Source organism: Oryctolagus cuniculus, chromosome X (assembly GCF_964237555.1).
Source record: "Oryctolagus cuniculus chromosome X, mOryCun1.1, whole genome shotgun sequence".
Classification (NCBI taxonomy): domain Eukaryota; kingdom Metazoa; phylum Chordata; class Mammalia; order Lagomorpha; family Leporidae; genus Oryctolagus; species Oryctolagus cuniculus.
In genome coordinates this window covers 71,909,566-71,924,166 of record NC_091453.1, presented here as the reverse complement: position 1 = coordinate 71,924,166, position 14,601 = coordinate 71,909,566, and the positions used below count along the sequence as shown (strand labels likewise).

General features: G+C 41.7%; 1 protein-coding gene across 1 annotated transcript; it reads right to left on the bottom strand.

The window, feature by feature from the left end:
• Positions 1-2,861: 2,861 nt before the first annotated feature.
• On the bottom strand, positions 2,862-12,633 carry TAF9B (TATA-box binding protein associated factor 9b). The gene is made up of 8 exons (XM_017349950.3): positions 12,609-12,633; positions 11,305-11,421; positions 10,610-10,691; positions 10,296-10,432; positions 10,084-10,218; positions 8,144-8,219; positions 5,872-5,982; positions 2,862-4,835 (listed from the first exon to the last, which is right to left on the bottom strand). Exons 2-8 carry the CDS (start codon positions 11,353-11,355, stop codon positions 4,672-4,674), a joined length of 756 nt encoding a protein of 251 aa, XP_017205439.1. The 5' UTR covers positions 11,356-11,421; positions 12,609-12,633; the 3' UTR covers positions 2,862-4,671.
• Positions 12,634-14,601: the final 1,968 nt, after the last annotated feature.

The window sequence follows — 14,601 nt, the reverse complement described above, 5'->3', positions numbered from 1 at the left end:
GGATATGAATAGGTGACTGTGTAGAATTTGAGCATGCATACTACTGTCTCAGACTTAAAGGCAGTATTTTTAAGATTTTATTTATTTGAAGACAGAGAGAGAGAAGGTCTTCTATCCGCTGGTTCCCTCCCCAAATGGCCGCCAACAGCGAGCTGTAGCTGAACCGAACCATCAAGAGCTTCTTCCTGGTCTCCCACTGGGTGCAGGGGCCCAAGGACTTGGCTTTTTTATTGTGCCTACCTTCCTGATATGATGCTCCTAGACTAGGACTTTTTGGGTTAACTGGAGAGAACAGCAAAAGAAATTGGGTAGCTGCTTTAAGAAAATTTTTTTGAAAGCTCAAGTTTTTTCTTAATTTGTGTTTTAGTTAATACTGTCCCCATATTTATAGCTAATTTTAAAATGCATGATGCTTCTGCTCACTTCTAAGGGTATTTTACCATGGTTTGAGGAAGCATGAATTCTGGTCTAGTCTTTTTGTAGATAAGGCCCAGAGATACCACCCACAGATCCAGCAAATTGTCATAGCTGGACTAGAACTGTAGCAAAATGATAACTTTTTTCCTTCTGATTAAGCTTTCCTGCCAACATTTTTATTGTATCAAGTACAGAATTATTGAAGGAACTATAAACATCCATCCACAGACTATACAATTGCCAATATTATCCATCAAGTTTTGAGTGTTCCTTTTAATTACTTTCTATTAGATTCTGCTTCCATGATCTTCCACTTATTTGAGTTGTTAATCCAGAGAACTAATGGGGAAACTCGTCTTAAAACAACTTGGGAATTAGCCAGATATTTGAGTATCAATTATGTGCTTAGGGTATGACTGAGGAAACAAAATAGCACTTTTATCCTGAAGGAATTTACGCCCTAAAGAAGACGTGGAAAACAAATAACTTACAACTATATAAGCTAGCATAGTGCAGAGTAGGGCTTTCTGATTTAATATATATATATATAATTTATTGATAAAGTACTGCAAAGGTATAGCCTTTGTAAACTGACTTTAACTCCCAGACAATATATGAGGGACTTAACAGTTCATGGAAAATATGTATTATGAAAAAACTACAAATGAATTTAAATTTTTTGTGCCAAAATAAACATCTCTTAAAAATTTTTTGAGAGGCAGAGACAGAGCTAGGAACTTAATTCAGGTCTTTCATGTGGGTGGCAGAAACCAAATTATTTGAGCTGTTGCTGCTGCATCCCAGCGTCTGCAACAGCAGGAAGCTGGAGTCAGGAGCTAGAATGAAATATTGAACCTAGTACTGTGATATGGATGTGGCCATTTTTAAAAAAGATTTCTTTATTAATTTGAAATGCAAAGTTAGAGAAAGGAGAGACACATAGAGATCTTCCATCCACTGGTTCACTCTCCAAATGTCTACAAGGCCAGGCATAAACCAGGAGCCAGGAGCTTCCTCTGGGTCTCCCACATGGGTGAGAGGGGTCCGAGCACCTGAGCCATCAGCCACTGCCTTCCCAGTCTCATTAGCAGGGAGCCCATATGGGATGCACCCACTACAGGTGGCAACTTAACCTGTTGTGCCATAGTGCTGACCCCTGATGTGGGCATCTTAACCATTAGACCAAAAGCCTGCCCCATTCACTCTTTTTAGCCCATTTTCTCACACACTTTTTAAAAGTCCCCTCATACGTATGCCTGTTTATAGAAAAAAATGTCAATCTCCAAGTAATAAATGAAGAATTCATTCTATTCTTTAGCTTATTTAGAGCTACTTAATGCAAATGGAAAATCTATGTGTATATCTACCTACACCCACGTTGACATGTAAGTGGTGGCATTTTACAAACATCGCTCAGTACCTGCTGTTCTGCTTCGTGTTTTCTTTCCTATGACTTGAGACCTTCCCTTCAGTTTGGATCCCTTAGACCTTAGAAAGCACCACGTCTTCCAGTCTTACTACATGCTGGCTGTATTCCTGTGCTCATACTCAGATCATAGACACTTGTTTTTTGCTAACTGTTGCAAAGGGAAGCACTTAAGATGACAGTGTCCTCACTCAAGTCACTGTTAAGTACATCTCTTTTAAAATTCCACCTAGAGGCTGGAGGCCAAGAGTGGAGGCCAAGAGGGCTGCCTGAAATTATTCTTGCAGCTAGATTTGGGAAGATGTGCAAGATAAAGCAGTCTCTGTGTGAAACAGCAAACTCATTACGGTCTGACCTGCTAAGTGAAAGAACACCCAGATTGTAACCTAAATTAAATGTATAATTTTTTAGAAGCATAAATTTCCTCTGAAGATAGCATGTGATATTTTTCAACATTTTTTTTTTAATTTTTTTTTTTTTGACAGGCAGAGTGGACAGTGAGAGAGAGAGACAGAGAGAAAGGTCTTCCTTTGCCGTTGGTTCACCCTCCAATGGCCGCCGCGGCCGGCGCGCTGTGGCCGGCGCACCGCGCTGATCCGATGGCAGGAGCCAGGAGCCAGGTGCTTTTCCTGGTCTCCCATGGGGTGCAGGGCCCAAGCACCTGGGCCATCCTCCACTGCACTCCCTGGCCACAGCAGAGGGCTGGCCTGGAAGATGGGCAACCGGGACAGAATCCGGCGCCCCGACCGGGACTAGAACCCGGTGTGCCGGCGCCGCTAGGCGGAGGATTAGCCTAGTGAGCCGCGGCGCCGGCCCTTTTTCAACATTTAAACCCATATTCTTTCACTCATTTTCGCTTCACTATGGTGAGCCACATACTGATTCCAAATAAAAGCTATCAAGTCTTGTTTTATGATCAGTTCATCCACTGAATAAACCTCAATTGCTTTATTGCCTTCAGAATGCTTTGGTCTTGTTCATTTTCCTTGAATCCTTTTAGTCAAAAATGAAAGATCACTGATTTGCTCAAAGTTTTATTAATAACCCTAGAACAATAATAATAATCCCTTATAGGTATATAGCATTTTACAGCTTTGAAAGAACTTTCATGTACACCAGTTATACCCTCACAACATCCCTGTGAGGTAGGCAGGGTAGGTGTTACTTTCCTATTACTAGTGAAGAGAACAAGGCTCAGAGGTGAAGTAAGGTCACACAGTTGGTAAAGGATGGAGCCAGGACTAGAACCTAGACCTTCTAACATGCTGCCTCCCTGAGAACATTCAAGTAATGACATCCTATGCTACATAATGAACAGTTCTCTCCTATGGTGTCGATCAGATTTGTTAAGTTTAATATCATCTTCCCTGAACATCCAAAAACATTCAAACTGTGCTGAGACATTTCTCTCTGATGAGACTCTCTTAGATGCATCAAGTACCATCCTAAGATGAAACTTACATTTAAGTTTTGAGGATCCTTAGCTACAAATTCTAAATTACGTTATAAAATTTTATTTCAGAGAAGTTTGCAGGTTTTTCTACATTGAACTTAAACTAAACAAAAACAAGGGCTGCCTATGTTCAAGAGCTCTGCAATCTTTCCCAACAAGATTGTTAGATGTGTACAAATGGAAAGCAGGATTATTACATTACTAGCAAACCTATGCAGAGTGCACCTAAATGTAAGTTGCATCAGACTACTTTGTTTTCCTTATTGGCATTACAGAGGAAGGAGAACCATTAGAGTCTACTTCCAGGTTTGATCCCTTATATGTGACATCCTCAGCTACAAGCTAAAAATATGATCTGAATTATACCAATAGGAGTGTTCAAGCAGTAGTGATTAAAGCATGTATGCATGTGGTAGAAAACAAGAAAATGCTCTTCAGTGGTTTTGCCTAGGTCCAGTGTAAATACTTATCATGGCAGATTTTAAGCTTATAGCCTCTCTTTGTTAAATTTAGAAACGTGAAATATGATGGAGTTATCAACTTGAAATACAACAGTGAGACAAATGTAACTGATCCAGAACTACCTGTCAAAGCAGAGTAAAGCTCAACAGGCATAAAGGCAAGGGATAAAGCCCAACTGCTCTGGTCTGGAGTGAAAAACAAGAAGCAAATGCAAATCTTCAGGTTAAAGTGAACCACAGACCAGCAGGCTTGCAGAGCATATTTTCAAAATATGAAAATGATAATTATCTGTATTATCAGGAATGATTTTTAAAATTCCAGTTATGGCCTTTTAAATTTAAGAGCAACAAGGAAAAACAAACTTACAGGGTAAGGGTATAGAATGGATGGAATCTAGAAAGGGAGTTGAGGTGGTAAGTTAGGACCAAGAAGCAACTTAAATACAATCAAAATGGATCTGTAATCCTTCTAAATCTGCCCTATCCAAAAATGTTCCTTAAACTGAGAAATTTGGTCAAAAAAGTTAGTGACAGTAAAAGTGACTATTTTACTTTACAAAAAAAGAAAGTAGTATTTAAATGTGGATTAGAAATTATGCTGTTAAAAATTAGTCCACTGACCAGGCAGTAGAAACAAATGTAAGTTCTGCTGTCAGTGACACATGGTGGAAATCTGCTTTCACAAATAAAATTGCCATAGTACGCCTCCACATTAATGAAACTATTCAGAAACAAGTACTTGTGCCTAATTAAAAATTGTACTCTTATTAAAGAACACCAACAGTTTCAATTACTGTGAAAAACATTGCAGCTACATTCTTCTAAGACAAAACTTAAGATACAGAATGTTCTAGTTCAGTATTCTGGGCTCAAAAACAACTTCACTTTTGAATTGCATCTAGTCTAGACTATATTCACAGAGTATCATTGTCATCATCATCTTCATGTTTTCTCTTCAGTGGGTTTGATTCATTGGCCGTGTTCTGTGATGAAACCATGTTGGTAGTAATAAGAATATTTTTGGGCCCAATCATTGAAGGATTAATCAGAACATTTGGAACTGAAGTTGCTGCAGGAACTGTAAACAGAGGGGAAAAAAGCCCCCACAAACTATGAATTAGCCAGAATCAAAAACATATGGTAAAAAATATATAAGAAAGCCAAATATAATTCTAAAATCAATTTAAATAGCATAAGGTGCAACTATATTATAGAAGAAACAGGTAACTATACCACATTAAGAGTTGAATTAAAATGTTAAATCTTTATTGTTTACTTATAATTGACAAATAATAGTTTATAATATTTATGGAGTACAATGTAATGTTCTGATTTGTGTATACAGAAAGACTAAATCTACTTAAACATATTTAATATGAGGTTAAAGAGATTTTAACCTAACTACCTAAAATTTCAATTAGGACTTAGTCATGGAAAACAGTATATTGAATTCATCATGTAACATACTAAAGGCACCTATTCAAGGTCAGGAATCAAGCTTCTCCTATAGGCCAATATTTTATAGGAGTTGTGTATGCAGTTAGCTTTCAGAAGATGTGGAATATAAACATGCATTAGTAAACTATGCTTTACTTAAATTCTACTTAAATTATTCCAACCTTGTGTATATATATGTGTACATATTATATATATATGTATATATATTCATGCTTGTATACACATACATATATGTATGTATATATATATCAGTCTCCTATGCAGAGAGTAAAGGTATAATTTGCATTTGAGTTTGTGTTCTGGTTTGCACACACATACTCATCACTAACTTGTAGTATTTTCTTAAGCTTCTGCCATATATGTTTTTCCCTGAAGATGCCTTAGATTTGTAGATCCTACTGTTTTTCTAGTTTACAACGTTGAGAATCTGATAAGCATGCTAAATACTCTCCCTTCTCCACCTCCAAGTGTTACACAGATGTAAAACTGCACATACTTTTTAAAGGGTTCATAGACCCCTCTAAAGAAACCAGATACACAATATTATGGCCACCCTTCAGTGACCTTAAAACAATTTAATTCTTTCTATAGGAACACAGACTGTTATACAATTGTAAATTATTCACAAATTTCACTCCCCGCCCCAATCATGTTACCTGGTTTGACAGGTGCGGACTGAGAAGGTGGAATCTGCACTGTAAATCTTTGGCTTGTCATTGACACTGGAGTTGCAACTTTATTTGGGACAGACACTGTTTGTGGGGTTGCTGTGGTTATAATTAACAGACCATGTTAGTTAGATGACTTACTATACAGATTTATACTCTGAACTCTTTAGCTTGCCAGGTACTACCTTCAAAGCACAGGAAGCCAATGAAAAATGAGAAAAAAAATCATTAGAATTAAGAGCAAAGTAATTTTTTAAAAGTGTACCAGGTTGTTTAGGTGCTACAAAATTCAGTAATAGTGTGGTGGTAAAGAATGTAGGCTGTGAGGCCTACCTGCTTGAGTTTGAATTCAAACTCTAATACCCCATTAGCTCAGTGTTCTTGGGAAAAAGATTTAATCTTTTTGTATCTCAGTTTTCTCATCTGTAAAATGGAGATAATAGTACCCATTTCATAAGTCTTGTGAGCATTAACACTCCATGTAAAGCTCTTCACACAGCATCTGGAATACAGTAAGCACTGAGTTTTAGCTACATGAAGCCAAGAAGTTAAGAGTTTGAATAAGATACCAGAATAAAGACCAAAGCTTTTTATTAATTACCTTAGGTGGCACTTTTAATCTCTGTCACTTGCTGAGAATTGGAATATGCCTACTGTGCCCATGAAGCTAAACCAACACACATGTAACAAAAGCAGCTGATCTTTGAGGTTGCTAGGTAGGCATGAAAAATTTACTGCTTTTCTATGTTCAGAGACTTTAAGCAGTCGAGCATCTTGAAGGAAATCTAGTCCAAATCTTTCATTGATGATCTAAATTCAACCTTGAGGTACCTTTAGAAAACTTTCCTTGATTTGCTTAGTCAAAATCCTACCTCCTGCCTCTGAAATTTCCTTAACATGTTATCATAGGAGTTGTCTTATTAATACCTTATCTCATTTACTAGATTATAAGCCTTGGTTAACATGTTTTAGCCTTGTGAGCACATTGCTCTTGTGTTTTGCTCCTAATAGGCCCTCAACAAATGTTTGCTTAATGAGTGAATTTTGCAAGACTCCAAGACTTAATAGCAACACTGATGTCATTGCTCTCTCAACAAACAGATTCATGGAAACATGTCTGTTTCCAATTTTTCCTTTGGAGATGCAGGCTCTACATATGTCCCTTCTTTCTGGAAGCAGCAGTCCATTCAGGGATAGAGTTGCTGAAGACAAAGGTACCCAGAAATGGGTTCTAGTGTTTCTCTCTCAGACCTAGAAGGTGAGACCTTACTCTGACATATCACCATCCCTAGGCAAGTCTTCCCACGTATTAAAGAGTGTTCTAATACTTAGAACAAAAAACTTTTTAGAAATAATAGCTTCTCTGACTGCATTTTTATATGTTGAATACATGTGTTCCAACATTAAAAACAAAAGATTAAGGGGAACTTAAAAAAAACAAAAGAGCACTCCAAAGAATTTGGTGAAGGTTAGTGAAGCAATGTAAGTATTTTATTTTGTCAAGAAAAGAAAATTCAGAGTAGGTAGATTTTTTTCTTCACTATTACCAGAAGGACATGCTAATTTTAGGTGTGGAGTTTAGGCTTTAAAACTAAATAGTGTAGATTCTCTTAAGATTTACAAGGCTCATTTAAAACATTTTTAAGGTTGCATAAGTGGCTGGTTCTAGGAACAGGGCAGGAAAATTTAAGATAGGCTCAGAACATCTTGTGTCAGAAAGAAGTGCTCGCACTGTGGAGCTGTGATGGAGCTCTGTCAAAGAAGACGCAGAACACAGCCTGGAGGGGCTCCCAATGACCAACAGAGGACAATCAACAATATGCATTAAACACAGAATTATTTTTTTCTTTGACCGCCTTAAGCTTTCTGTCCATTTTAATCATCTTTCAACTGCATTCTCACCAATTTGGTCAAATTAATTTTTGATAATAAATAGGCTATTGCCATGAGTGTGCTGGGCAATTCCATTTACATAGAAGGCAGACAGCATGCGGCTGAGAGTAAACTGCTGTTTCTGGTATCACAGTTTATACCAACAATGCTGAGCAATGCCCAATTTCATACCTACTTGGGATCAGATATTCCTTGTGGCTTTCTCATTTTGAAATTTGGTTGTTTTAATAGAGGAAAAATAAAATTATCAATGGCAACACACATATAGGAACTTCTAACTTACCTTTTAACTTAAGATTATAGTTCAAAACCAAGAGCTGAGGCACTTCTTTACCAGTCAGAAAAGTTATTTCCCTCTCTCACTTACCTACAGTAGGAGTGGTAGGCCTGCTATTGACAGCACCAACATTTAATCGTGGAACTAGTCGGCCTTGGTTAGGTCCCTAGGGGATTCAAGAAACAAACTAGCTTTAATGTTGTTAATGCTTTGACATTTAAACTTACCCAAGAGTGAAAGGAGGATTGTTGTGAATTACTAATGGATAAGCCATGGCAACAAGAATGTTCTGTTTTTATTCTATCAATGTTCCAAATCCAACATTCAAACTAGGAATTTCATAAACATAATGTATGTGTTTATATAAACATAGTAGAAAAATATATATGGCCTTTACAATATTTAAGATAGAGTCTTATTTGAATGGGCTTAACAGCTGACTTCCTTGTGATTTTTAATCTTTTTTTTTAAAGGATGTATTTAGGGGCTGGTGCTGTGGTGTAACAGCCTGGAAGAGGCTCCTGGCTCCTGGCTTCAGATCGGGCCAGCTCTGGTATTTTTTTAAAGATGTATTTATTTGAAAGGTAGAGGTGCAGAGAGAGGGAGAGACAAAAAGAGAGTTCTTCCATCTGCTGGTTCACTCCCCCAAATGGCTGCAACAGCCAGAGCTGGGCCTATCCGAAGCCAGGAGTTTCTTCCGGGACTCTCACATGGGTACAGGAATCCAAGCACTTAGGCTATCTTCCTCTGCTTTCCCAGGCACATTAATGGGGAGCTGGATCAGAAGCAGAGCAGGCAGGCACTGCGGCTCAATAGGCTAATCCTCCACCTAGTGGTGCCGGCACACCGGGTTCTAGTCCCAGTCGGGGCGCCGGATTCTTTCCCAGTTGCCCCTCTTCCAGGCCAGCTCTCTGCTGTGGCCAGGGAGTGCAGTGGAGGATGGCCCAAGTGCTTGGGCCCTGCACCCGCATGGGAGACCAGGAGAAGCACCTGGCTCCTGGCTTCAGATCAGCTCGGTGCGCCGGCCACAACGTGCCAGCCGTGGCGGCCATTGGAGGGTGAACCAATGGCAAAAGGAAGACCTTTCTCTCTGTCTCTGTCTCTCTCTCACTGTCCACTCTGCCTGTTCAAAAAAAAAAAAAAAAAGGCAGAGCAGTTGGGACTTGAATGGGACTGCTGGCATCGCAGTTCACAGCTTAAACTGCTGTGCCACAATGCTGGCCCCTTGATTTTTAATCTTCACTAGTCAATGTGTTAAAGCAAAAACAACAGAACAGAAAATAAAAACCACCCAATGGGGGTGGGGAGGAGACTTTTTCAGTGGTGGGAGAGTCTGTGGTTGTATTTCAGAAAATAGGCTCAATTCCTAATGGTGTATCATTCATTCTGTTATCAGGCCTCACTAGAAAATCATGGTACAGTTGAAAGTTTGGAAATTAGAGGAACTGGGAATCAGTCCTAGCTTTGTTACTAACTCTAATAAATGTGTTTAGGCTCACTTTCCTGATATTAAAAAAATAAAAATGTTGGGTTATATGAACACTTAAAAGTTCCTTTTAGTTTTAAAAATTAGAAAAAAAAAAACCTACATTCTAGTAAATTATCTGACTTTAATCTGGGGGTGGGTATTTAGAGTAGCAGTTGTCACTTGAATGCCTGCATCTCATATCTGAGTGCTTGGGTTCAAGTCCTGGCTCTATTCCCAATGCCAGCTTCCTGCTAATGCACACCCTGGGACGAAGCAGGTGATGGCTCAAATAGTTTGGTCCTTGGCACACCTGTGGGAGACCCAGATGGAGTTCCCAGCTCCTGGTTTTAGCTTGGTCTAGCTTAAGTTGATGTGGGCATTTGAGGGAGTTAACCACTGGATGGAAGACCTCCTTGTCTCTGTGTTTTTCAAAAAAATAAATACATTTAAAAAATTATCCTAACCTTTAATCTGCACTGTATACAAGAATTTGCTTTCTACGAATTCCCCTTGTATTCTACCTTTTTAAAAAAAGGAATACTTTTTTTTTTAACATTCTTACCTTTTTAATTAAGGACTTCAGCCTGTAGTTTGGAGCTGTTAAGCAGTATCTATCAGGTGGAAGTCTGGGTCCTGCATATGGCTTAATTAGTGGCAAAGGGGTTTGATTTTTCTGTCTTGCAATATCCAGCAAGAACTAAAGAAAAAAATCCTTATTAGAACTATAGTTTAAAAATGTTAATTAAATTTAACTTCAAATAAATATTTGCTCACATCTCTTGGAGGAGGAGAGGTAAAAGACTGGTCAGCACGACACTGGATTGCCAGTCTCACATCATCTGCATCAACATTAGGTTTCTTAGCATGGCTTGAATAAATTTTTGCATCATCCAGAATTGTAGTCACATATCCTTTAATAACAAAACAATTTTTTCTTAAACATGAAGATAACTTAATATTTACAGCCACTGCCTTAATAAAAGGTTCTACTAGTTTCTAAAAAGTTTATGAATTTTGGTTTTGAAAGCCAATAACACAAGCTTTTCAAATTCACAAGTCAGACCAGTTTTTGGTGTTTGTGAACTTACGGAAAGCAAATTCCAACATTTGATTTATGACCCTCGGTTCATACTCTGTGATTCCCATATCCTTCAGGATCTGTGCCATCACCTGTGGAGTCCAACAGAAATGCCAGATGCATAATCCAGGTATCAGAAATGAAGGCTGGACAAAAGCTAGCTAGTATTTCTAATTATGAGACAAGGACCCCCTTCTCCGGGTTTCAAACTCCTGCTCCTGATTGTGCTAACAAGTGTCAGTGATCACCCAAATCACGTCATACACTCTCGCCAAAAAACTTCTATTTTATTTTATTTTAGCGGGGGTGAGGGCTCTGAGAGAGAAAAAAGGCCAGGGTTGGCGTTCCCAGAGGAGGTAGGGGTGGCTCCAGCTGGTTGTCATTTTCGATGTGGCAGGAGGGGAAGCCACTCTATCAGAACCCAGGGCTGGCGGACTGGGCGGCGGGGGCCCGAGGCCCAGGAGATAAAATCGGGCGGCCGGCCAGTAAACTCGGTTGAACTGCTACCCTCCGGCTGGGCTCGGCCAGGGCGGCAGGAGAGCTCCTCAGGGTCCAAGGCGAACCGTCATCACACTCTGCCGCCGGCCGCCCCGGCTGGGCTGAAGCGAGCGCGCGAGCTCGCGCTCAGGCCCTCAGCCCGGGCCTGCCTCACAGGTGCCCTGCCGCGCCAGGCTCCGCGCCCCGCCTCTCAGCCTTCGCACTTACCAAAGCATCTCTCGGAGCGTTCTTGGGAGGCGCCATCTTGCCCGACTCCATGTTATCCTGACACTCGTCATCCGGGGAGAGCGGGCTACTCACAGTCTCCTCGCTCTGGCTCCACCCCTACGGGGGCCGGGAGGCGGGGTTAGCTCACCCGCCCGCGGCCGGCCAGGCAGCCAGTTCTCAGGCGCTGCCTCTGGGAAGCCGGGGCAGCCTAGAGCCACTCTCGGGCGCCCCAGACAGCGGAGAGAAGGAGCTGGATCGGGAGGAAGACAAGAAGTGGGAGAGCCTTCCCTGGGGAACACTTCCGGGAGCTGAACGACTTAAGAGTGCCGAGAAGTTGTTCTTCTTACAGCTGGTCACCAGCAAAGGGCACCACATGAGCCACCCTCGTATCTCCCCTGCCACCACCGTGGCCCCTCCCTGCTCCCACCTGCCCCAGCGTTGGGCTCCCATGATCAAACAGAACCCAGGTACATTTGAACTTCACGTCAACAATGAGCATGCTTTTAGTGTTAAGTATATCCCAAACATTGCTTGGGCTATACTTACACTACAGATTTAGTTGTGGATCTGACATTCAAATTTAGTAGGGTGTCCTGGTTTCAAATTTGCTAAGTTTGGCCATCCTGCCTGGTTCTCCACACAATAGCACAATAGGACTTGGGTTAGCTCTTATCACAGGAAAGGCTAGCGCCTCGCCTCTGACGGGCATCATGGGTCCTCCTGGAGCCCCTCCAGCTCCATCCCGTGGTCCGTGGTCCTCAGCAGCTTCCTTTCAGTCCCAAAGGAGACTCTCAGAGTCCTTCCTTACCTCACAGATGCCGCCACTCCCGCCTCACTAGAATCACCTAAGAACTGTCCATCTAGCCCGAGTAACTTTCAAGAAATACGTACCAGCCAACCACCTGGCTTAAAATGACTCAGAGAACGCTTTCTTACTTTTCTGCATCTACCAATGAATGCCCTAGCATCTGCCATCTTAGACTGCAAATGGAGGAGGCAGCCATGTTGCTGCTTTCCCTCAGCGGCCACACACCAGCAAGTTCAGTTAGGGAGATCTCTCTCCGAATCTCTGCCCAGTTCCACCACGATAACAAGTCCAAGCCAACTGCCTTACTGAAATTACAGAAACTGACCCCCCCAAATACTCATAGTGCTCCTCCAGTTTTCGTACAACCACAAATTAAATTTTGACTTCCTTAAAGCCCTCCAAGGGCTTCCCTTTCTTTCCCTCTCTCACACTCACACACAAATTCATACTGATTTCCCAGGCTTAGCAGACCCTGAAGTTTTGGAGAGTGGTTTACCTCAGAGGAGTCTTCAGACTCGGTTTTGCTCCAGGAAGCCATCTTGAGTTTGATTAGCAGCACCCCTCCGCACCCCTAACCCCCGCCCCAAGAACCACGTGTTCCCAATACATTGTTTCCAGTGGGAACATGCGTTCCCTCTTCCCAAGAACGCCTTTCTCCATCTTCTCCATGGCCAACTTCTGTGTGAAGCTAGTTAATGATGTTCCTTGTTTGAGTAGTAGAGTCTAAAATTAAAAAAAATTTTAGGAAAAAGCAAGGAAAAGCAAGCCTCTTTCACCTGTTCCAGCCTTTCATTTTGCATTCACAGAAGGCACCACTGTTTAGCAGTTTCTTGTTTATGCAATTTACAAATAGTACATTTCCCTCACCCAAATGTACTATAATCCTAGGGTGACCAGGCTTTAGAGAGCCAACTTGACACAGCTGTACTAGACACAAAAACAAGGTAAAGCCAACCCTCACAAAGCCACATAATATATATGTTTGTTATATATGTGTAATTACTTGAAAATAAGTGTTCTCTTGAAACTATATGCTTTTTTCTGCTTTCCACTGTGGAACACACTCAAACTACTGCTCTCACCTGCATGGACCTTCCCAATAACATGTCCTTGTCATGCACAAAGATATGCATTGCAGGTGCTGACACAAATTTTTTTTTTATTTTTATTTTTATTTTATTTATTTTTTTTTTTGACAGGCAGAGTGGACAGTGAGAGAGAGACAGAGACAGAGAGAAAGGTCTTCCTTTTGCCGTTGGTTCACCCTCCAATGGCCGCCGCGGCTGGCACGCTGCGGCCGGCGCACCGCGCTGATCCGATGGCAGGAGCCAGGAGCCAGGTGCTTTTCCTGGTCTCCCATGGGGTGCAGGGCCCAAGCACCTGGGCCATCCTCCACTGCACTCCCTGGCCACAGCAGAGGGCTGGCCTGGAAGAGGGGCAACCGGGACAGAATCCGGCGCCCCGACCGGGACTAGAACCCCGTGTGCCGGCGCCGCTAGGCGGAGGATTAGCCTAGTGAGCCGCGGCGCCGGCCAAGTGCTGACACAAATTAAGTGCACAGTGTGATAACATTTATTTAAAAGATTTTTCTAGGGGCTGGCATTGTGGCCCAGTGGTTAAGCCACTGCCTGTGACATCGGCATCCATATGAGCACTGGTTGGAGTCCTGGCTGTTCCACTTCTGGTTCACTCTGGGAAAACAGCAGAAGATGGCCCAAAGTGCTTGGGCTTTGCCACCCACAAGGGAGACTCAGATGGAGTTCCAGGCTCCTGGCTTTGGCCTGGCAGCTATTTGTGGAATGAACCAACAGAAGGAAGATCTCCCTCTTTCTCTCTTGTCTCTCCCTCTGTGTAACTCTGCCCTGCAAATAAATAACTAAATTTAAAAAAAAAAAGTTTTTGTTTTTTACTTCTCTGTTACATAAGTGCTATTATCTAAATAAAACAGACTAGTTAATAGTGACAATTGGTGGTAACTAATAGTAGGACTAATTAATATGTGTGAGAAGAAATAACCACTTTTTATAATATTTGTGTCCTTTGTCACAGTGATTTATTTTGACTCTTGTGAATTTATATTTTAAGTCATGTCATTGTGCATTATTTTATTTTTTTATTTTTTTTTGACAGGCAGAGTGGACAGTGAGAGAGAGAGACAGAGAGAAAGGTCTTCCTTTGACGTTGGTTCAGCCTCCAACGCTGATCCAATGGCAGGAGCCAGGTACTTATCCTGGTCTCCCATGGGGTGCAGGGCTGAAGCACTTGGGCCATCCTCCACTGCCTTCCCGGGCCACAGCAGAGAGCTGGCCTGGAAGAGGGGCAACCGGGACAGAATCCGGCGCCCCGACCAGGACTAGAACCCGGTGTGTCGGTGCTGCAAGGCGGAGGATTAGCCTAGTGAGCCGCGGCGCCGGCCCATTGTGCATATTTTTTAAAAATATTTATTTATTTAAAAGTCAGAGGTACAGAGAGAGAGAGAGAGAGAGAGA

Excerpts from the sequence above, each read along its gene's own strand:
- TAF9B (XM_017349950.3), bottom strand. The coding sequence starts at position 11,355 with ATGGAGTCGGGCAAGATGGCGCCTCCCAAGAACGCTCCGAGAGATGCT. Across the intron at positions 10,433-10,609 it reads AATGTTGGAATTTGCTTTCC|GATATGTGACTACAATTCTG; the intron begins GTAAGTTCACAA and ends TTGTTATTAAAG. Across the intron at positions 5,983-8,143 it reads GCCTACCACTCCTACTGTAG|CAACCCCACAAACAGTGTCT; the intron begins GTAAGTGAGAGA and ends TTATAACCACAG.